Source organism: Sus scrofa, chromosome X (genome assembly GCF_000003025.6).
Source record: "Sus scrofa isolate TJ Tabasco breed Duroc chromosome X, Sscrofa11.1, whole genome shotgun sequence".
In the NCBI taxonomy this organism is placed as follows: domain Eukaryota; kingdom Metazoa; phylum Chordata; class Mammalia; order Artiodactyla; family Suidae; genus Sus; species Sus scrofa.
This window is the reverse complement of record NC_010461.5, coordinates 10,366,141-10,390,615: the sequence shown is the minus strand read 5'-3', so window position 1 is coordinate 10,390,615 and position 24,475 is coordinate 10,366,141. Positions and strand designations below refer to the sequence as shown.

Sequence of the window (24,475 nt, the reverse complement as noted above, 5' to 3'; positions counted from 1 at the left end):
TTAAAGAAGATGAAGACAAGTCTTTTAATGAAAGAGGACTCATGGAGTATCTTCGAGTACTGATTCACAGCAGACCGCAATGGGCAAGAAGGCTTATTCCAGCAATCCTCTGACTGCTGAGCCTGCGTGAATCCCACGTGAGATGTGACGAATCAGACACTGGTGAGCACTTAGAGGAAGCAACACACTCATCAAAAGAAAGAGTCCCCCCCGGTACAAGGCAACCCAGAGCCCCTTATCTTCCCATCTCGGCAGCAGAGCAGGTAAAGGCAGCAGGCGGTCTAGACAGCACGGACTCAGTTACGACCTGTACATCAGTCTATCAGATCTGAATGGTTGTTCACAAATGGGAAACGGATGATGGATTTCAAACATTATCAGCTTCTTCGAATTATTAGTCCGGTTCCACCGGAGCCCCACGACGGCGAATCGTCCTTTCATCCCAGTGTCTGGTACTTCAAAAGCAAAACTCTCATCCTTGTTTCTCTCAACCGGTGCCCTTTAATGCTAGGTGGTATCACCTTTACAACCCAGAACTGTACTTCATAGTTAATCTTAGAATATTGAGACCCATTCAGGAGTTCTTTCAAATCTCATTCATTCTGAGTATCCACAACAAAACACATTACTTACAATTCAAAAGCTTCAATTCTTTGCTTCAGCTCTGCTTCTCTGCCTCTCAGCAAATCTATATCTTTTAGCAGTAGCTGTCTTTGAGCATAAATTTCTTTCGTTTCATTCTGTACAGGAAAGCATTCAGTTTTAGCAAGCAAACTAAAGAAAACAAAAGAGAGCTGAACTAATACGCCACTTGCTAAGTGCAGACATTTAAAGGAACAATTTCGCTTTGAAGAGACTTCAATTTGAGGTACATGTTTTGCCTTTTTGCCACAGTAATTTACTCCTTCCTCCCCTGAGGACCGTTAAGGTACATCACCTTAAATTCCTAACACCCCTTCTCCAGTTGTTTTACTTAACATCTCTCAGACACTTCAAAGTTCACTAAGTTCTTCAGCAAGAAAAAATGAAACAAAGGATACATTTAGCAATAAAACTTAAAAAGAAGAGAATCCCAGAGTTCCTGTCATGGTTCATTGGCTACCGAACCCATCTAGCATCCATGAAGACATGGGTTTGATCCCTGGCCTCACTCAGTAGGTTAAGGATTCAGTGTTGCCATGAGCTGTGGTGCAGGTCACAGATGGAGCTTGGATCTGGCATTGCTGTGGCTCCGACTGGACCCCTAGCCTGAGAACCTCCATATGCCACAGTGCAGCCCTTAAAAAAAAAAAAGAAAGAAAGAGAGAGAATCCCTACAGTTCCATCATTATTGCAAGTTTCAATTTCTAGGTCATTCGGACTCGACAAGCTCACATGATGCCCCGAATGAACGGCTATGCTTCCATCTGTGTGTTCCCTGGGCAAGGATTTCCTGAACACCTATCAGACGTCAGAGGGAATACCATGAGCTGCATATACAAAGATGAAGGGATATAACGGACAGTCCCCACCGTGAGTAAAGACTCACCATTTAGTCAGGGAGAGAGAAGGAAACCCACTACGACAAACCCACCCTGCAGTCACACTGCACGGTGACGGTTTCACAACCAAGTATGTTCAAGACTTCACGGCATGCGCTACACCCAACGGAGTGCCACTGGGAGTCAGGACAGGTGTCGCAAGGAGGTAACAGTCCAGCTGGATTTTGAAGGACTGGGAGGTTTTATCAGGCAGAGGAGGGGAGGGGCATTCCAGGCACCGTTCTCTTTTCGAGGATGCCAACCTTCTCTAGAGCCTTCAGAGTATCAGTGGACTAAATGGGGGCTCAAGTCTGTTAATTGGTTGATCTGATCTAGTCAGCCACCTATCTTGAAGGTCAACTTGTGAGTATAAACACAATCCAAGCCTTTCCAACACCTGTGCTTCCAACATTTATTTTATGGCTGAAGCAAGCCCACTTTCCAGAACTGCTACACAAAACTCAAGGTGGGGGGCGGGGGGGAATCACCAAAACTGGGTCTTACGGAGAAGCTCCAAGCAAGGGTGGACCCTGGAAGCAAGCCTCCCACTTCCAACACCTCCCGACACAAGTTCTGGCTTCTGTCCATAGCAAACGGGCCCCCAAATCCAGTCTGGTCTATGACACGCCCTTAGGGAAGGAGCCTGGTTTTCCTAAATCGATGGACCCAATCCCTCCCTACGCACCCTCCCTGCTACTCGGCAACCTCTCTACCTCCCATCCAGCCACCTTCCTGGGGACAAGTGCAAAGGCCACGTGGCCGAGCCTGGCAGCCCTGCACGCTGCCACTCTGGGGACCTGACCTTGGCTCCCAGGGCCATGCGCTCCATTTTGTTGCGATCTTCACCTGAAACCCCAACCTGCAATGCTGTCCTCCGGGCTCAGCCCTATTACTCCAGCCGGCAGGATGCGCAGACCTGCTTCTTGAGGTCTGTGTGACAGCCACGCCACCGGCCCTGCTGGCTGGTGTTCACAGCTACTGGATCTCTCAGGCTCCCTTCCCTACACTGTTGAACCCCAGTGTGTTCCACCAAATGGGCTACCTTTTGCAGGCCGAAGAAACGCAGCTCTTCCAAGCTCCTCTCTGCCGCCCTGGCTGACCTGCACACCCTCCAGGAGCTGGGCCACAACCATTGCCGCCGAGCGCTTGGTCTGGTCCATAGTAATGCCAGGCTGCCCGCCTCGGCCCGGCCCTCACGGCTCAGGCAGCCCCATCTGCTTCTCAGAGCTGCTCTCCTTTGCCTGCAAAGGCCATTCCCCACCCTGACCCTCTCCCTCAAGCTGCTACCAAAGCCTCAAACCCGCTGCTTCCTGGGTGTTTCTCCCACTCCCAGCGCCTGCACTCACGTCTGCCGTCCTTTCCCTCCAGCCGGCTCAGAGGAAGGGTGTCAGTGCGTCCTCTCCAAGGCCCATCCTCCCACGTGCGCCCTGGGCCCCAGCCCCTGCCAGAGAGACAGTCTGGACATAGCCACCCGTAAACTACTGTAGAATAGTACCTCCTGATGCTTCTGAATTCTCTCAAGGGTCATCTTTTCCCGAGAAATGAGGGCTTCAGATTTTGCTTGACAGGTTCTCTCAAGTTCATTCCGGAAATCAGTCAATTCCTTCTCACATTTTCTTTTCTCTTCCATTTTAATTTTTGCTATTTCAGTATCTTTAAAATGTTTCAACTGCCAATCGATGACAAATAATTGTAAATACAATAACTATACTGAAGAAATAGTAACAAATTATCTTTTCACCATTAGGCTTAATGTTAATGCTGTTTACATATATTTAGTTTAATTCATCTTCATGTGTCATCTCATTCACTGTACTTGTAGGGTTCACTCAAAAGGCATAAAGAAATGACATCAATTGCAAAGAATAATACAACAGTATAATCACATTCATCAGTAAAGATTCTAGATATTGCCCTACACACCTAACAGGAAGACATTAAAAGAAAAGCAAAAACATCGCTCTCAGAGTTTCCACTGTGACTCAGTGGGTTAAGAATCTGACTAGCATCCATGAGGATGTGGGTTCAATCCCTGGCCTTGCTCAGTGGGTTAAGGATCCGGTGTTGCCATGAGCTGTGGTGTAGGTCACAGACGAGGCTCAGATCCCGTGTTGCTGTGGCTGTGGTGTAGGCCTGCAGCTGTAGCTCTGATTCAACCCCTAGCCTGGGAACCTCCATATGCCACAGGTGTGGCCCTAAAAGGAAAAAAAAGGAAAAAAAAGTATCACTCTCATTAACAATAAGATAAATCTTACCTTTTCACACATTTCTGCCCGGAGCTGCTGTTCTAGTTCTCTCTTATATTCGTTTAACTTGACTTCCAAAGATTCTAACTTTGGGTGCTGAGGGTGAGCACCTGCAAACTCATCATCAATAAGCTGCAGCTTCTCAGCTATCAAACAACACAGGAAACAGGTTACAGAAACATGGTCAAGACAGCAGGAGGCTCTGCTCACAAGCAAAGGGCATACTTTGGGGAAAATGGAGGCATGTTTGCAACCTACTTGGAAATATATCAAAAAATAGACCTGGGAGTTCCTGTCGTGGCTCAGCGGAAATGAATCCGACTAGGAACCATGAGGTTGTGGGTTCGATCCCTGGCCTCGTTCAGTGGGTTAAGGATCCGGTGTTGCCGTGAGCTGTGGTGTAGGTCACAAACGTGGCTCGGATCCCGTGTTGCTGTGGCTGTGGTGTAGACCGGTGGCTACAGCTCCAATTAGACCCCTAGCCTGGGAATCTCCATATGTTGCAGGTGTGGCCTTTAAAAAGAGACAAAAAAAAAATACATATATATATATATATAGAGAGAGAGAGAGAGACCTGAATGGATGGACAGGTAAGTGATCAAGTAAGTGTAATGCAGGTTTAACGGCAGACTCTAGGTATACAAGCATTCACTGTGAAAGTGTTTCAACTTTTCTGAATGTTTGAAATTTCTCAGCATAACATACCAGAGGTAAAGAAAACAAAGAGCACAGTTTAAGTCAGAAAACACAGGCCTCTCTCCCCAGCCTCTAAAAGCCAAGGGAGAGAGCTCTCATTGGATTTTGGGTAAAGCTGACTCACACTTTCGCAACACTAACCTTCAGATGAAGCAAACACCATGTGTTTCAGCTCCACAGAGAGGGAAAAGGTGCCCATACAGGTGAAGTAACTGCCAGAGGGCTAAGCAACTACCTAACGGCATCAATGCGGCTGAAGCCAGGTCGACTAATGGTCTCTCGTTCAGGTGCTCTTTCCAGTAGACCCGCGGCCCTCGAACCAACTGCGGATTGGGGATCAATCACAAAGCACACTGCAAACCTGGCCCTCCTGTACTATCTCAGTCATAACACCAACACTACCAAAAAGCAGACCCAGGAAAAGAAGGCTGGCAGAAGCTGGTTAAAATATTGGCAGACACGTCTCTGTTGGCAAAGCTTTAGCTGTGGTTTTCGATCTACCTTTCTGAATTCTCCCAAATGCTCTGGACTGGTCTGTCCAAGACAGGCCTGTGGCCACATCTAGCCATACTGAGTGCCTACAACGTGACCAGTGCAAAATGACACGTACTCTAAGTGTAAAAGACACACCAGGTGTCCAAGACAGGGTACAAAACAAAAAATGTAAAATGTCTCATTATTTTTATATTAATTTCATTGCTGGGATAATATCTTGACATATCGGGTTCAGTAAAGTATATTACTAAAACAAATGTCACCTGCCTCTTACCTTTTTTACTGTGGCTGTTGCAAAATGTCACGTCACACATGGGGCTCCTATTATTGAACAGAACTGCTCTAGAGTAAGCATATTCTCTGTTCCTAATGGAATCAAACCTACACCTAAATAAAGGCCTAGTCATACAATATGGGCTTTACAAATGAACTAACCTTCTTCCAAGTTAAAGGCACTAATGCTCTTTAAGAGTAATAAAGGGCCAAGAAATTAACCCCAGCATCTGAACTGTTTCCTTTCTTTCCTGAGCACACAACTAAAGGCCAAAACGGAATTACAGAAAGGCTATACCAGAGTTCCCTGTGGCAGAGCGCGTTAAGGATCTGGTGTTTTCACCATTGTGGCCTGAGTCACAGCTGTGGCGCAGGTTCGAGCCCTAGTCCCAGAACCTCTGCATGCCCCAAGTTCGGCAAGACAGAAAGAAACAAAGAAAGGCTACACAGTAGAAAAGGCCCTGGATCATGGACCAGAAAACTTGCATTTTACTACCGGTTCTGACCCAGACTGGGTGTTGCCAAGTTGCTCTTCCTCGGGTGACCTCAGTTTCTCCAACTATAAAATAAAGGAACAGACCACTGACTTCTCTAGTTCTCTGAAATGCATATAGTCTAGGATCTTCTCACTTTAATGGCTATAAAGTTAGATGAGACACAGGAAAGAACGTCAGAGTCAAGAGAGGTTCAACTCAGCAAACAAGGAAGTGGCCCCAAAGTCCCCATGAGATTTGGGAGGGGCAGCCCTGGAGAGCAGTTCCTGGTCCCTCCCAGCCACGATTCCAGAAAAAATGAGCACCTCTGCCACTGGCAGCTTTCATCCCTCCCCATCAAGGAACAAACCATAATACAGTACATCAGGTCATGCCTTTCATTCAAAATGGAAACCGAAGAATTAAGATTACAGAAGACCACAATTACCCAGAGAGTCTTTGATGGGAAGTGCTGAATCTGTCTGAGTTTCCGTGTTGCAACTCGCCTTAGTCTGATGATATTCTGCCATCTCTTTTAGGAACTGCATAAGAAAACCTAAAAGACATAACATGTATGGTTTCATTTCACAACTTTCTTTCATTCAACCACTGTTCAATCACTGCTTACACAATCTTGGTTTTATAATATTATCTTTTCTAAATAAAATATCTCTCAAAAATTATTTCTGAGCAAAGGCCTTTCCAAGCATGACACGAAAACCTAGAAACAATAAGAAAAAATATTCATCAAACATGAAAATTAAGAACATATATGGCATGAGATAACAAAGTCAGAAGACAAAGGACATGGGATAGAAATGTTCTAACATTAGGTTGTGACGATGGGTGTACAATGATAATTAAAATTCACTGAATTATTAAAAAAAGAGAAAGGATGGGCGTTCCCATCATGACGCAATGGAAACGAATCTGACTAGTATCCATAAGGATGTGGGTTCGATCCCTGGCCTTGCTCAGTGGGTCAGCGATCCAGCATTGCTGTGAGTTGTGGTGTAGGTTGAAGATGCAGCTTGAATCTGGCCTGGTCGTGGCTGTTGCATAGGCCAGCAGCTGTAGCTCCGACTGGACCCCTAGCCTGGGAACTTCCACAGATGGGGCCCTAAAAAGGGAAAAAAAAAAAAAAAAAAAAAAACATAGAGAAAGGATAAACCAGAACCATACACGTGCCATAATATAGAGACAGAGTACTAATTTTCATATCATCAAAGATATTACAAGTCAATAACAAAACAGGAAACCAGGGCAAGACATGGGCAGAGTTTACAGAAAAATTACAAGTCAAATGAGTATGAACAAAATCATAAATGCAAATTAACACAAGAGAAAGATCACGTTTTTCCCGATAATCATGTCATCAAGTTTTAACCTTAGCACTCCAGGTGTCAGCAAGGGAGCGGGGAAGCAGGCTGTTCTGCACTTGGGAGGGCAATTTGTCAGTGTTTATGGATACTCACAATCCAAGCGCCCTTTAACCTAGTTATTCCACTTCTTTCCCCTTAGACAGCTATGCTGGCCCAAGGCACAAAAGACCTAACGCTGCACGGCAACTGCTTCTAACAGCAAAACCGAGCTACACAATAAAATCTCCATCAACAGGAAGTTAATTAAATACATCCCTTAAAAATAATTAGTCTAAGTATACAGCTAGAGATAAATATACTGGTGGATTAAAAAAAGCAAATCACACAATAGTTTATAACATGACCCCACTGATGAGTATATGGGTTTTAATTACATCTATAGAGACTTTAACACCCATCAACTAAATTCTAGTAGGATAAACAAGACACTCATTTTTGTTATCAGCAGAAAGTAAATGAGAGAGTATGGGCAAGAATTTCTATGTTTCTTTCACTTTATACCCTTCTGAATAGTTTGAAACTTCTAAAATAACTTATACTCAAGGCTTTTTAAAGTTTTCAGTTTCTTAGAACAGTTAAAGAGACTTCTACATCAAATCAAGAGCTTTTTTTTGACAATACTATAATACACTACTTTTTACTTCCCCTACTATAAATAGAAGCTCTGATCTTTCATATTCATTTCCTGGCAATTCTTTTCTGTCTCATCCACCCTCTTCTCCTGATGGTTTCTTGTCAGCCTGTTCTCACCTAACCGGAGCCTACTGTCATGCTGGGGCTGGATCTCAGTTCCCCCCATGGAGGAAAAAAAAATCAACATTTGGCAGAAATCAAGAGCCTGCAATACATCATTTTGAGAGGCGTGCTCTTCCACCTCAGCACTTCTGCTGTCATGGCCTTTCCTGCAGTGCATTCCGCAGGCCCCTAAGTAGCTCAACCCCCTCCCCTCCACGCACAACCCCCTCTAGGAAGCATTTCTCTAGTCTCCTCATTTAGGCAGTCATCTATATCTGCATGAACCCCTATTCTATACTTTGGTAATTATAATGCAGCATACTTCCGTAACTCATGTACATCACCCCATCTTTTATTTTGTTACTCCAATTGTTCCGGCTTTGGCTTGTGGAAGCACTTTCACTGTGGGTTTTTTCTTAAGCACTTCCTTAGGTTCTGGCACTGTAAGGGCTTCCAGGATCATCACGTAATAGTCCCCACTCCATTCCTGGAATTGACCACGGGTCCTAGGAGCCCTGGTTCCTATTCCTATGGAATGTCATTAGAAACCCTGTCTTAGGACTCTCAACGGGGCTCGAGGTGTGCTCATCACGACTAGGATGTCACTGCTTCTCCCCCTCAGCCTACAGAGCAAGGGAATGAGTGCACAATAACCTGTGTTTACATACTTACCTATAAATATCTCAATCACCTGTATCTACATGAAGCTAATTCACACTGCCGTCTACAACTAACCCATCCCCACATGGACCACTCCAGCCTCCGCCCCAATGTATCTGTGAGGTCCCACTCCGACAGCAAACACCTGGCTGCTGCCATCTACCAGCCATTTACTCGTTTAACTCCGTCACACATGTATCATGGTTTCAGGATGGTTACCCTGCACCCCCAACAAGAAGGAATTACCACCTTGAAGTCATAGTCTCTGAACAGTTCCTTCTGCCTGGAGCCTTAGTCTTCATTCCTTTCCCAAGTGAGTCAGCTGGGAAACTTGCTCCCCACCCCCTTCAGTGAGGTTACTATGGTTAGATTGTTTTGTCACAGTCTGCATTCCATCCTGGAATGACCTGAACTCCTAGATTTGCATACATGAAAGTTCACTCTTTATAAAGTGCTACAATGTTTTTTTTTTTTCTTTTTAGGACCACACCTGAGGCATATGGAAGTTTCCAGGATAGGGGTCGAACCGCAGCTACAGCTGCCAGCCTGCGCTACAGCCACATGGGATCCGAGCCACGTCTGTGATCTACATACATCACAGCTCACGGCAACGCCGGATCCCCAGTCCACTGAGCAAGGCGAGGGATTAAACCTGCATCCTCGTGGATACTCACTGGGTTCATTTCAACTGCGTCACAATGGAAGCTCCAAGTTCCACAAATTCTGACAAATGTCTAGTGCCATGTATCCTGCCATTACAGCATCCTAAGGATATTTTCAACACCCAAAAACAAATCCTTTGCTTCAGCTTTTTTTTTTTTTGTCTTTTGTCTTTTTAGGGCCACCCCCGCAGCATATGGAGGTTCCCAGGCTAGGGGTCTAATCAGAGCTACAGCTGCCAGCCTACACCACAGCCACAGCAATGCCAGATCCAAGCCCCATCTGCGACCTACACCACGGCTCATGGCAACGCTGGATCCTTAACCCACTGAGCGAGGCCAGGGATCGAACCCAAAATCTCAGGGTTCCTAGTCAGATTCATTTCTGCTGCGCCACGATGGGAACTCTTGCTTCATCTCTTAAGCCTTCTACCTCTTCCTTCCAAATTACTGGCAACCATGGGTGTGTTTACCATCTCAATAGCTTGGCATTTTTCCACAATGTCACATCAATCATGTAGCCTTTGCACACAGGCTTCTTACATTAATACGCACATAGGATTTATTTATCTCTTTGCATAGCTTGACAGTTCATTCCCTTTAGCTGAATAGGAGTCCCCCGTCTAAGGTACCACAGCTTGTTTATTCATTCACCTCTTAAATGACATCTTGGTTGTTCCCAATTTCTGGCAAGTATGAATAAAATTGCTACAATCATCCATGTGCAGCTGTCTGTGTGAACTTAAGTTTTCAAATCAGTTGGGTAAATACATAGAGCCAAGGCTGTCCGACTGTACGCTAAGAAAGCACCTATCTCCCCGGGTGGCTGCACCATTCTGTATTCCCACCAGCAGTGAGCGAGAGCTCCTGTTGTTACACATCCTTGTCAGCACCCAGGGTTGTAGGTGCTCTGGATTTTAACTATTCTAATAGGTGTGGGGTGTTATCTCATTTTTGCTTTAATTTGAATGTCTCTAATAACAAACAATGTGGAGCAACTTTCTATATCCTTATCTGCCATCTGTATGTCTTCTTTGGAAAACTGTCTGTACTGAAACTTTGCCCATTTTTAAATTGAGTTGTCTCTTTAGTGTTGAGTTGTCAGAGTTCCTTGTATACTTTTTTTTTTTTTTAATGCCCACACTCACAGCAGACGGAAGTTCCCAGGTCAGGGATTGAATCCGAGTGGCAGCTGCAACCTACGCTGCAGCTGCCGCAATGCCGGATCCAACCACTGCTCCAGGCCAGGGACTAAACCCACACCTCTGCAGCAACCCGAGTGGCTGCAGTTGGATTCTTACTTAACACACTGCGCCACGGCAGGAACTCCTTCTTTGTACACTTTCGATGAAAGTCCTTTATTGGAAGTCTTTTACCAATACCCTCTCCCTGCATGAAACTTGTCTCTCTTTTTACTCTGTATCTTTCATAGAGCAAACATTCTGAAATTTTAATAAAGTCTAACTGGTTGATTGTTTCTTTCAATAATGCTTTTGGTGTCATAGCTCATCATCCTCAAACCTCAAGTCACAAAAGTTTCCTATGTTTACTTCCAGAAGTTATACAGTTTTAGGCCCCATGTTTAGATCTATGATTCATCTTTAATTTTTGTGTGTCAGGTCTGTGTCTAGGTTCATTTTTGTGCAGATGAATGTCCAATTGTCCCAGCAGCACTTGTTCAACTCCTTCACTGAACTGCCTCTGTCCTTGGTCAAAAACTAGTTGACTGTGCAGACCCACTTCTGGGCTCTCTATTCTGTCCCACTCATCTATTTATCTATTCCTTTGCCAATCACAGCTAAGGATTTTAACTTCCAGAAAGCAAAGAGCCAGTGTCCACATTTTCAGCTCAGTTATTTTCTGGGTATCATTATCTCAGAAATGAACAATTAGGGGTGGGAAGGATGGGTGAGTGGAGTGTAAGAACAAAAGTACCATAACCATTCAACAGCTCAGCACCCTCAGAACATGGACACCAGAAGATGAGACCATGGGTCTCCGTCAGGGAACACATGACAGACAGGTGTTCCTACATGCTTTCTCATGGTCTCAATCTCTTAACTGGAAGCCACCAATTTTTAAATCTTTTCATTTTTTAACAGTAGCTAATTTCACCGTTAGCAAGAGAATCCCACCCAAATTTTGCCACTAGGATACCTGATGGGACTGTTCTCCTGAGTTTCAGAAATTTTACCAGGATGCTGGGTAAAGGTGGTAAGAGGTGTTAGCCAGAGGTCTTTCTTAACTACAAAGATTTAAATAGAGTGTTTAAAGGTGAAAAGTTATTTTAAAGAACAATATAAATACCTGAAGGCAGATCACTCCTAAATATCCCTTCAATTTCTCCCTGAAACAGTGAAGCTACGGACAGCAGCTATTTACTTAGACCTGTGCTGTCCCACACGGTGGTCACGCCTCACATGTAGCTATTTTTTAATGTTTCTGGCCACACCAACGGCACGTGGAAGATCCCAGCCCACCAGAGGCAAGCTACCAGCTTATGTTCACACTACTAGTCCAACATCAAGCCCAGCCCGTGGTCGGCCACTCACAGCAGCTGTGAGAGGCAGAAACCTCGGCTTCCCTTGTCTGTGAAGGGAAAACCCACCTCTTCCTACCAGCGCTCTCCTCCATGTGAGCCTCCTTCACGCTACACAGGATGCTGCACAACACTTCATACTTCATGCCCCTGGTCAGCTCATGTGGGGCTGGGGGGCAGGGGGCGGAGAGGGTTTCCCCCCATCAAGCAAGTCTCTGTGACATCAGCTGAGTGTCCCACAATTTAGCCCAATTGTGACGCCGCCCACCTGGGGTAGCATCAGATCCCAGGGGTTAAGCTCTGTTGTAAGACTGCCCTCCCTCCACAGCCACGTACTCAGACACCAGCTGCAAGGCCAGCTTATCACCTGTGCTTCTGAGCAACCAGCTGTAGAATGGAGGTTCCAACAAGCCCCTCCTTGGGTTTGATGCATCTGCCGGGCAGCTCAGAGAACTCAGGCAAACACTTCCTTATGTTTACCAGTTTACTAAATAAAGCATAGCATCAAGGAAAGAGATGAAGTGCGGAATGGAAGAAATGCAGAGGGTGAGGTCCACGTGGGAAGGCCCGGAACTCCCACGCGCTCTCCGCCACCTCCCAGCACCTCCACGTGTTCACCAACCCGGGAGCTTTCCAAACTCCATACTTCTGGGGTTCATGGAGGCTTAAAGTACACATAATTGATTATTAACATCATTTTCGGTCCTTCCCCCTTCAAGAGACTGGGGGGTGGGGCTGAAAATCCCCAGCTTCTACTCATGGCTTGGCCCTTGCAGTGACTGGCCCTCCCCCAGGAGCCATCCAGGGACCCACGCAAAGTTGGCTCATTAGAACAAAAGGCACTCCTATCACCCAGGAAGTTACAAGGGTGTCTGGAGGCCTGTGTCAAGAACAGAGGTCACAGACCAGTATTGTAACAAGAGATGCACCTTGTGTTCTTATCACTTCGGAAATCAGAAGGGTTTTAGGAGGTGTGTGCCAGGAACTGGGGGCAGAGACCAATATATATAGTTTCTATTGTCTGAGATCAGTTAATGGACTCTGAAAGTTATTATCAAGGCCAAAATTAGAGTAATGTGTCAGGCCTATATAAACACTTAACAAAAAATAACACATTACTGAACAGGTATTTCACTCTTTAGGCAAATATTAATACTCTACATTGTACTTGAGGAGGGATATCTATGATATAAAGATACTTGGCTTAAACAATTTTAGTTTTTTGTTTTTGTTTTTTTCTGGAAATGTTTCAAACAGTAGGTATATTTACCAAGACTAGCTTCCAATCCATTTGTAAGGCTCTTGATGCCGTCTCCAGTTTGTTTTCTTCTTTTTTTGTTTGTTTTTTGGCCACACCTGCAGCATGCAGAAATTCCTGGGCCAGGGACTGAACCTATGCCACAACAGTGACAATACCGGATCCTTAACTACTAGGCCACCAGAGAACTCCTCCAAATTTCTTATTTGAGTAAGAGCTATTTTAAAAGGTTGAAGTGAAGGGCAAATGATCCACATGCATCAAAACAGATGAATCATTTTATTTGAAAGGTAAGGATGGAGCTCCCTGGTGGCCTGGCAGTTAAAGATTTGCCACTGTCACTGCTGTAGCTCAGGTTCGACCTCTGGCCCAGCAATTTCCACATGCTATGGATGCAGCCAAAAAAAGAAAAAAAGAGAAAAAAGGTAAGGTATTGTTATCAAGGAAGATCAAATGATCCAATTCAAATTAAATTTCCTATTCTTTCCCCCTAAAAATGTTTCACTCTCTGATACAAAAATACACTTAACAATGTTCCTAATCTCTACAAAGATGAAGGCTCCTACCTTTTTGGTTTCCTTTATCAAATCCTGAAATCTGTTAAAAGAAAATAGTGTACCTTTATTCAAGCATTCAGTTATAATTAACAAACCAAAACAGGTTATAAAAATAAAACAATTCTACCAGTGATTTGTAGAGACTGGATTCTGGGTTGATTTTAATGAGCTGTAATAGATCCTGCATAGTAAATACCTTAAAAAAAAAGTAGACAGATTTAACATCAATGTCTAAGTGATAAACTAGGACATTTCCAAATACAAGACTAAAAATCATGCTTCAGACTAAGTAACCATGGAGTTCCCGTTGTGGCACAGTGGAAACGGGTTCGATCCCTAGCCTTGCCCAGTGGGTTAAGAATCCGGCACCGCTGCGAGCTGTGGTGTGGGTGGCAGACATAGCTTGGATCTGGCATTGCTGTGGCACAGGCTGGCAGCTGCAGCTCCAATTCGACCCCTAGCTTGGGAACGTCCGCATGCCACAGGTGCAGCTCTTAAAAAAAAAAATTATAACCATACTAATAAAATAAAATTTAAGCTTTCTTATACTATTAAGTTAAACGTTGGTGTCAAAAGGATAAAATTACTCTTGATCACATAATTAACCTCTAAATACTTCAGATCAAAGACGATACACCAAACAAAAATGACAGAAATGGCTAATGCCTTACAGATAACAAACATCTGAGGCACCAACAAATATATGAATGTACTCCAGAGTCTCTTAATTGCAATGTAGTTTTAAAACTACTATTGCTTCATAACGTAAAGAGTTTTTACTGTCTTTACAACTCTGAATGTTTAAAACTATGTTAGACACACCTTAGTCAAACATTTTGAGTAAACATTCTTAATATTTATTTCTACTACAATATGTATTGTTCACTGTATCTACCCTGAGAATACTGATGTATTTTCAGTTGTTTTTTAAAAAAATATTCTGCACAGTATTTTATGGTACAGAAACCTTTAAGGGTGTCAACCAGGTCATCAATGCTATAAATATAAAATGACTGTTATAAGCCACTGCGAAATGTAATTAGAAACTTAAAGATTGACAGAGCAAAAAAGAATTCCTAATATTGGCAAATCTCGTTCTTAATCAATAAATATGGCCTATTTAAATTTTAACTTTTTCAAATAATAACACTGTTCTCTTATAACTTCTGAACATCATAGAGTTCCCTCATGGCACAGTGGGTTAAGGATCCGGTGTTGTCACTGCAACAGCTTGGGCCCACTGCTGTGGTGGGGGTTCAATCCCTGGCCCAGGAACTTCTGCATATCACAGGCGTGGCAAAAAAAAAAAAAAAAAAAAAGGCAACGACAACAACAAAAACAAGAAAAAACTCTGAATATCCAACTTTCAGACAATTATTGCCAAGATAGAGTAAAAACATAGGGACAACCCCAAGAGCGAACTCTAATGTAAACTATGGGCTTTAAGGGAATTCCTGTTATAGCTCAGCAGAAACAAATCTGATTAGTATCCATGAAGACATGAGTTCCATCCCTGGCCTTGGTCAGTGGGTTAAGGATCTGGCGTCGTAATGAGCTGTGGTGTAGGTCACAGAAACAGCTTGGATCTGGTGTTGCTGTGCCTGTGGTATAGGCCGGCAGCTATAGCTCCGATCCAAGCCCTGGCCTAGGAACTTCCACATGCCACGGGTGTGGCCCTAAAAAAAGACAAAAGAAAAACCCCCAAAACAAACAAACAAAAAAAACTATGGGCTTTGAGTGATATGCTGAGACAGTGCAGGTTCATCAAATGCAAATACATACATAGTCAGAAATGTCGATAGCAGGGGAGGCTGTGTTTGTGTGGGGTCAGGGAGCATGTTGGCAATCTCTCCACTCAATTGTGCTGTGACCTAAAGTGCTCTAAAAAAATTAGGTCTCTTAAAAAATAGGAAAAGTTTGCTCTATCTGCATTTACACAGTGTGACTAGTAAGTTCAACATTTGGGAGATAGTTTAAGGTAATCAGAAAGCGGTAAAATGTGTTTTAATATGTTTAATAAGCAACAAATATCTGAAGAGACTCTAGCATGGTAAGCAGAGCATACTGTACAGATCTAGATTTACTACCCTCTGTTGCCACTTACAAATCACGTGATCTTGAGTAAATCACCTCACCTCTCGACTGCGGTGGGTTTTTTTTTGTGTTTTTATTTATTTATTTATTTTTATTTTTTGGCCACACCCGCAGCATGCAGAAGTTCCTGGGCCAAGGATCGAACCTGAGCCACAGCACTAACCCAAGCTGCTGCAGAGACAACGCCAGATCCTTAACTCATGGCACTTCCAGGGAAAGCCTCACCTCTCTAGACTCTGGATCCTCATCTGTAATACACCTCACACCTGCAGTGTGACCAGCAGGGCCAATCTTCCAACAGACATTCAACAAATGGCCGTTACGGGTGTCAGACTACACAGAGCGTCAGATCAACGCTAGCTCCAAAACATGCAGTGATCCTATACATCACAATTTTATAAAGACACATCAAGATTCCAAGGAACTGATAACAATAACAAATTTCGTACTCCTATAACAAATATGTGATGTAATTTCAAAGATGGATGAGAAATGGACCCAGCTAGCCAAGGAGCACTTAGCTATTATCTCAAGAATGAACTTCTAACAGAAAACTTAGAAAGACAAAAGCAAAGACATACCTTCTCTTGAGCCAAACCACTTTCCGGAAAGAAGACAGAAAGTGAATACTCATAGCCACATCTCTGTAGGTGATCTGCTACGAGAGAGTTGGAAGCGCCTATTAAGAGGGCGCTCCCTTCCACTGCGATGGACGGGGGCTGCAGCTGGCCACTCAACACAGGGTGCATCAGCTCGTGAATGAGGTGGTTTCTGAGTTGTGTCTAGCTCCAGAACAAAATGAAACAAGAGGGGGAAAAAAATCAGCAAGATTTTTTCCACAGGAGGTACACAGATTTGTCACATGAATTATAATCCTTCCTTTTATTTCCAGGATGGTTCTAGATCCATGACCAAAAGTTAGGATCCATCCCCTGCACACTTTGTCTCACCCAGTAAGATAAGCATCCCAGTGGGTTCTGGAAAAAGCAGCTTGCTTCTGCCAGCTTCCAAGTGAACTGGCGGTGAGCCAGAACGCCAGAGACTCTAACTTCACTTCCCTATGAGCCCGTTTCAGCAACTTTTCATCAGGATATCAAATATAGGGACAATTCTACTACTACCTCACCTCTCTGCCGACTGTCGCAAGCTATGAAAATAATGCTGAGTTAAAGTATATTGGTCAAAATAAAAGTCGGTTCCGGAGTTCCCGTTGTGGTGCAGTGGTTAACGAATCCGACTAGGAACCATGAGGTTGCGGGTTCGGTCCCTGCCCATGCTCAGTGGGTTAACGATCCGGCGTTGCCGTGAGCTGTAGTGTAGGTTGCAGACGCGGCTTGGATCCTGCGTTGCTGTGGCTCTGGCGTAGGCCAGTGGCTACAGCTCCAATTCGACCCCTAGCCTGGGAACCTCCATATGCCACGGGAGCGGCCCAAAGAAATAGCAAAAAGACAAAAAAAAAAAAAAAAAAAAGTCGGTTCCCAAAAGGAAAATAATAAACACAAGAGAGAAACCAGTAAACCCCCAAAAAGCTTATTAAGATTCCCTTTCACAAAGACTATTTATAATTCTAAATATTGTGAAATACAGTAATTTCCCCCTATTTTATAAATGAAGAAATTTAGGTTCAAGGTGGGTAATTTTCACAAGGTTATAAAACCAGCAATATTATTCATTTGGGTTCTAAGGGGTTCCCTCGTGGCTCAGAGACTTATAGATCCAGCACTGTCACTGCTGTGGCTCTGGTTGCTGCTGTGGTGCGAGTTCAACCCACGGCTCATGTAACTTCCGCATGCCACAGGCTCAGTCGAAAAAAGAGACAAGAAAATCCCCTAAATTAATCTGATAGCTGGCTATCTGTTCTAATTTTTTCACATATAATCTGGAAACATACAACTGGGCTGAGTTTAAGAGTATACTGCCTAGATCTATGCAGTTCAGCAATAAACAACATCTAAGGAATTCTTATTAATGCAATACAAGAAACAAATGGAGTTCTTGTTACATCTATTTAGCTAGAGAGTAGAATAGCGTATCATCACTAGAATATGGAAAAACAAGGTATTACTATATAGCAAAGGGAACTATAGTCAATATCCTGTAATAAACCATAATGGAAAAATATATGAAAAAAAATATATATGTATAACTCAATCATTTTGCTGTACACCTGAAAGTAATATGCTGTAGATCAACCATGTTTCATTAAAACAAATTATTAGAAAATTACTAGTAGGTAAAAAAATAAAAAACTAGTAGAGAACAGAAATCATTATGTACTGCTAAAACCCCCAAGTAATAAAGACATTTACACTAAACATAATATGCATGCTCTGCCTCATCTGATAGTTAAGTAACTGAAATAATAATAAAAGAGAAACTACAGCCTTCTCCACCAGTAAAATTCAGAGTGGTTTAATCAAACTTGTAACATAGTAAGGAAAAAGTATACTTACATGCAGGTTAATAAAAGGATTTAGGATGTCTTGCGAACAAGTACTTAAATGGGATAATAATCAAATGAGTGATATAAGCAGGTGAAAGAGGAGCAAACAGTGGAATGACATTAAAGATGAATTTCTGGAGTTCCCGTTGTGGCGCAGTGGTTAACGAATCCGACTAGGAACCATGAGCTTGCGGGTTCGGTCCCTGCCCTTGCTCAGTGGGTTCACGATCCGGCGTTGCCGTGAGCTGTGGTGTAGGTTGCAGACGCGGCTTGGATCCCGCGTTGCTGTGGCTCTGGCGTAGGCCGGCGGCTACAGCTCCGATTGGACCCCTAGCCTGGGAACCTCCATATGCCGTGGGAGCGGCTCAAGAAACGGCAAAAAGACAAAAAAAAAAAAGTAGAATGAAATTAGAACATTCTCTAATACTATATAGAAGAATAAATCAAAATGGATTAAAGACTTAAATGTGAGGACAGATACTATAAAAATCTTAGAAGAAAACATCGGCAGAACATTCTTTGACATAAATTGCATCTTTTTGGATCAACCTTCTAGATAAAAGAAAACAAACACAAAAGTAAACAAAGGGGATCTAAGTAAATTTAAAAGCCTTTGCAGAGCAAAGGAAACTATGAACAAAATGAAAAGAAAACCCACAGAATGGAGAAAATATTTGCAAACTAAGGGACCAACAAGGGATTAATCTCCAAAATATACAAACACTTCATGCAGCTTTATATAAAGAAGACAAGCAACCCTATTAAAAAATGGTCAGAATATCTAAACAGGTATTTCTCAAAAAAGACAGAGGGCCAAAAAGCCCATGAAAAGACACTCAACATCACTGATTATTAGAAAAATGCAAATCCAAACTACAAAGAGCTATCACCTCACACCAGTCAGAATGGCCATCATCAAAACATCTACAAACAGTAAATGCTGGAGAGGGTGTGGAGAAAAGGGAACCCTCCTACACTGTTGGTGGGAATGTAAGGTGGTACAACCACTATGGGAAACAATATGAAGGTTCCTTAAAAAACTAAATGTACAGTTCCCTGTGCTTGGGATAGAACATGATGGGAAAGAGAATACATATATATGTATGACTGGGTCACTTTGCTGTACAGCAGAAATTGGCACAACACTCTAAATCAACTATACTTTAATAAAAAATAAATTAATTTCAAAAAAAAAAAAAAACAACTAGGAGTTCCCGCCATGGCTTAGCAGGTTAAGAACCTAATGTAGTCTCCACAAGGATGCAGGTTCAATCCCTGGACTCACTTAGGGGGTTAAGGATCTGACATTGCCATAAGCTGGAGTGCAGGTCACAGATACAGCTCAGATTCTGTGTGGCTGTGGTGTAGGTCTGTAGCTGCAGCTCTGATTCGACCCCTAGCCTAGGAACTTCCATATGCCGCAGATGCAGCCATAAAAAAGAAACAAAAAAAACCCACCTAAATATGTTCACTGATGCACCATTTACAATAGCCAGGACATGGAAGCAACCTAAATGTCCACTGACAGAGGAACAGATAAAGAAGATGTGGTATACATATACAGTGGAGTATTACTCAGCCATAAAAAAGAATGAAATAATGCCATTTGCAGCAACATGGGTGGACCTAGAGATTATCATACTAAGTGAAGTAAGTCAAACAGAGAAAGACAAATATCATGAGATCACTTATATGTGAAATCTAATAAAAATGATACAAAAGAACTTACAAAACAGAAACAGACTCAAAGATTTTGAAACCAAAGGGGAAATATTGGGGGGGAGGGATAAATTCGGAGGTTGGGATTGACATAAACACACTACTAGGTATAAAATAGGTAGCTAACAACGACCTACTCTATTGCACAGGGAACTCTACATTCAACACTACATAATAACCTAAATAGGAAAAGAATCTGAAAAAGAATGGATATATGTATAACAGATTTACTTTGCTGTACACCCCAAACTAACAACTTTTTTTTTTTTTTTTTGTCTTTTGTCTTTTTGTTGTTGTTGTTGCTATTTCTTGGGCCGCTCCCGCGGCATATGGAGGTTCCCAGGTTAGGGGTCCAATCGGAGCTGTAGCCACCGGCCTACGCCAGAGCCACAGCAACGCGGGATCCGAGCCACGTCTGCAACCTACACCACAGCTCACGGCCACGCCGGATCGTCAACCCACTGAGCAAGGGCAGGGACCGAACCCGCAAGCTCATGGTTCCTAGTCGGATTCGTTAACCACTGCGCCACGACGGGAACTCCCCAAACTAACAACTTTTTAAGTCAACCATACTTCCATAAAATTTTTTCTAAAACAGAGAATGATTGGTCAATATCAATTGTGACTATAGAAGTAAAGTAAAACCATATCAAACTGAATCTCAAGGGCAGTAAAAGAATGTATGCTGTGCCCAGATGCAAGAACCATTCCATGTATGAAAGTGGATTGATGTGTTACAGACTACAATTAATTCCAGGTGGGCTAACAAGTTAACTGTAAATAAGGAAGCCTTTTTTAAAACTTAAAAAGTGAATATTCATTCTCAATGGAGAAGGACTTACAGAGAATAACCAGCAAAAAAGGTAAACAATAAGTTTCCACCATGGCACAGTGGATTAAGAATCCAACTGTAGTGGCTTCGGTCACTGTGGAGGCAAGGGTTTGATCCCTGGCCTGGTGAAGTGGGTTAAAGGATCCCACTTTGCTGCAGTTATGGCATAGGTCATAACCGCAGCTTGATTTCAATCCCTGGCCTGGGAACTTCCATATGCCTCAGATGTGGCCACAAAAACTTTAATAATAAAAGATAAAAAAAGGAAATGATAGATTTGACCATATAAAAATATAACTTCATACACCACATTAACAAAAGAAAAGTCATCTCAACAGATGCAGAAAAAGCATGTGAAAAGTCCAACATCCACTCATGATAAAAACTCTTACCAACAAGTAGGTATACTTAACATAAAAAAAGCCATTTATGACAAACCCACAGCCAATTTAATACTCAATGGAGAACAGCTGAAAGACTTCCTGCTAAAATGTGGAACAAGACAAGCATGCCCACTCCACCACTTTCACTCAACACAGTATTGAAAGTCCTGGCCACAGCAATCAGACAAACAAGAGAAATAAAAGGTATCCAAATTGGAAGAGAAGAGGTAAAACTGTCACTCTATGCAGATGACATAATACTACACATAGAGAACCCTAAAGACTCCACACAAAACCTACTTGAATTGATCAACACATTCAGCAAAGTAGCAAGATACAAGATTAACATTCAGAAATCAGTGGCATTTCTGTATACTAACAGTAAAATATTAACAAAGGAATATAAAAATATCTTTTAAAATTGCACCCAAAAAAATTAAATACCTAGGAATAAACCTGACCAAGGAGACTTATATGCTAACAACTATAAAATATTAATCAAGGAAATTAAAGAGGATTCAAACAAATGGAAAGATATTCCATGCTCCAGGATTGGAGGAATTAACGTTGTTAAAATGGCCATACTACCCAAAGCAATCTACAGACTCAATGCAATCCCTGTCCAATTACCCATGACGTTTTTCACAGAACCAGAACAAACAAACTAAAAATTTATATGGAACCATGCAAGACCCAGAATTGCCAGAGAAATCTTGAGGGGAAAACAAACCAAGGAGGAGACATAACTCCCAAACTTCACACAATTTTACAAGGCTACAGCAATCAAGACAGTGCCGTACTGGTACAAAAACAGACATATGAGCCAATGGAAAAGAAATAAACTCAGACACCTACTGTCAATTAATCTTCAACAAAGGATCCAAAATTATGGAAAAATGGGAAAAACAGTCTCTTCAGAAAGTGGTGCTGGTAAAACTAGACAGCTGCAGGTCGATCGATAAAACTAGAACACACCTTCACACCATGCACAAAAATCAACTCAAAATGGCTTAAAGTCATAAACATAAGAAAAGAAGCTATAAAACTCCTAGAAGAGAACATAAGCAAAACATTCTCTGACATCAGCCATACAAATGCTTTCTTAGGTCAGTCTCCCAAGGCAATAGAAATAAAAATAAACCGATAGGACCTAATCAAACTTGACATCTTTTGCACAGCAAAGGAAACCATTAAAAAAAAAAACACCTATGGGAGAAAATAATTACAAATGATGCAACCAACAAGGGCTTAATCTCCAAAATACATAAACAACTCACACAACAGCTAAAAAAACAAAAATAAACAACCCAACTGAAAAACAGGCAGACATTTCTCCCTTGAGAAGATATACAGATGGCCAAGAGGCACATAAAAAATGCTTAACATCACTAATTAGAGAAACACAAATCAAAACTACAATGAGGTACACCTCATACTGGCCAGAATGGCCATCATTAATAAGTCTACAAATGAAAAATGCTGGAGAGGGTGTGAAAAAAAGGGAACACTCCTACCCTGTTGGTTGGAAAATAAATTGGTACAACCACTATGGAAAACAGTATGGAGGTACCGCAGAAAACTAAATATAGAACTACCATACAATCCAGCAATCCCACTCCTAGGCATATATTTGAACAATACTTTCATTCAAAAAGATACATGTACCTCTATGTTCACTGCAGCACTATTCACAATAACCAAGACATGGAAACAACCTAAATGTCCATCAAGAGATGAATGGATTAAAGAAAATGTGGTACATATACACAATGGAATACCACTCAGCCATAAAAAAGAACAAAATGCAGAGTTGCCGCCATGGCACAGTGGAAATGAATCCCACTAGGAACCATGAGGTTGCGGGTGCAATCCCTGGCCTTGCTCAGTGGGTTAAGGATCCAGAATTACCATGAGTTGTGGTGCAGGTTGCAGATGCGGTTTGGATCTGGTGTTGCTGTGGCTGTGGTGTAGACCAGCAGCTGTAGCTCTGATTCAACCCTGGGAACCTCCATATGCCGCGGGAGCGGCCCAAGAAATAGCAACAACAACAACAACAACAAAAAGACAAAAAAAAAAAAAGAAATATTTGCTGCTCAAATATATATATATATATATATATACACACCTTTCTATATATCTATATACATACCTTTCTATGTATATATACACACACACCTTTCTATATATATATACACCTTTCTATATATATATACATATACATACATATACATATATACATATATATACATACACACATGTACTTTTTTTTTGTCTTTTTGCCTTTTTCTGGGCCCACTCCCGTGCATATGGAGACTCCCAGGCTAGGGGTCTAATAGGAGCTGTAGCCTCCGGCCTACGCCAGAGCCATAGCAACGCGGGATCCGAGCCATGTCTGGAACCTACACCACAGCTCACAGCAACACTGGATCCTTAACCCACTGAGCAAGGCCAGGGATCGAACCCGCAACCGCAGGGTTCCTAGTCAGATTCGTTTACCACTGTGCCACGACAGGAACTCCTACCTTTCAATATATTTTTAAAAAGAAATTTATCTTTCTACAGTAAACAGTCCCTTAAGTTTTCTATATAGTGACAATACTCTCCATTCGAATACGAGTATTATAAAACCACTTGTGAATTCAGCAACCTGTACTCCAGACTTTTGAAAACAAACCTCACTTTACTGAAGTGTGTTTACTGTTCTAAGACAAAAGTGTTACACAGGACAGAATAATGTAACTCACCAGTACATTCTGTACATCACACTATTTTTAAAACTCAAGACATGAATGTATTTAAGTATACAGGTTACAGGTTACACTTGTAAAAGTTATACAACAGATACGCCTAAAACTGATACCTTGAGTGTGTCCAGTATACCCCGATCCTTAAATGTCTGGTACAGCTTTTTGCGAAGTTCATCTTGACTCAACACGTCAGATTTGGGGGGCATGGTGGACTGTAAGAGAAAATGGTTACGGGTTATCTCTCAGGCAGAGGGGACCTGAATTACTGAAGACAGACCGGTGGCCTCAAAGTAAGCCCAGAGACGCTTTAACCGAAACAAAGCCTTCACTTTGGCCCGCCTCCAGGAAGCGGCTGGTGTATCTACCTGAGCCATCAGGTGTCGGCTTCCTCCCGAGCCCGTCCCAACCCTCCGTGGCACGAGTTCAAGACCTAGCCCAGCAGAATCCCTGCCCTCGGAGCCCCGCCTCTGTCCCAACGGATCCGGAGGAACAAGAGAGCCGAACACTGCCTCGCGCTCCGAACCAGGAACCGGGGCAGAAACGGCCACTTGCTTTCTCTGCGGTTCTGATGGGTGGGCGGGGCTGTGACCCACGCGCAACTCTCACGGCCAGAGAGGAGGCGGAGACCGGAAGAGAGGAGGCGCGGCGCAAGGAAACAAGCCGGGCGGCGTTCGCGGAGCTCAGAGCTGAGCCCACCCCTCCCCGAAGTCCTCTGAGCCCAGCCGCCCTATCTAGAGCGCTACAGCGCACGCGCCGGGCTGCGC

General features: G+C 42.9%; 1 protein-coding gene across 7 annotated transcripts in view; it reads right to left on the bottom strand.

Annotated features, from left to right (window-relative positions):
* OFD1 (OFD1, centriole and centriolar satellite protein) overlaps positions 1-24,475 on the bottom strand; it is a 54,100-nt gene that overhangs the window by 24,887 nt on the left and 4,738 nt on the right. Inside the window, exons 1-10 of one of the 7 annotated variants that reach the window (XM_021079583.1) lie at positions 24,077-24,326; positions 23,825-23,923; positions 16,169-16,369; positions 13,621-13,689; positions 13,503-13,533; positions 6,152-6,259; positions 5,727-5,789; positions 3,776-3,912; positions 3,016-3,189; positions 634-740 (exon numbers count right to left, since the gene is read on the bottom strand). In XM_021079583.1, the coding sequence (XP_020935242.1) occupies positions 634-740; positions 3,016-3,189; positions 3,776-3,912; positions 5,727-5,789; positions 6,152-6,259; positions 13,503-13,533; positions 13,621-13,689; positions 16,169-16,369; positions 23,825-23,923; positions 24,077-24,085 (998 nt within the window). In that variant the 5' untranslated portion in view covers positions 24,086-24,326. Of the gene's footprint in view, positions 1-633; positions 741-3,015; positions 3,190-3,775; positions 3,913-4,603; positions 5,689-5,726; positions 5,790-6,151; positions 6,260-13,502; positions 13,534-13,620; positions 13,690-16,168; positions 16,370-23,824; positions 23,924-24,076; positions 24,453-24,475 lie in introns of those variants that run through there. The other 6 variants (XM_021079581.1, XM_003134936.4, XM_021079582.1 and 3 more) reach the window with 6 other exon arrangements.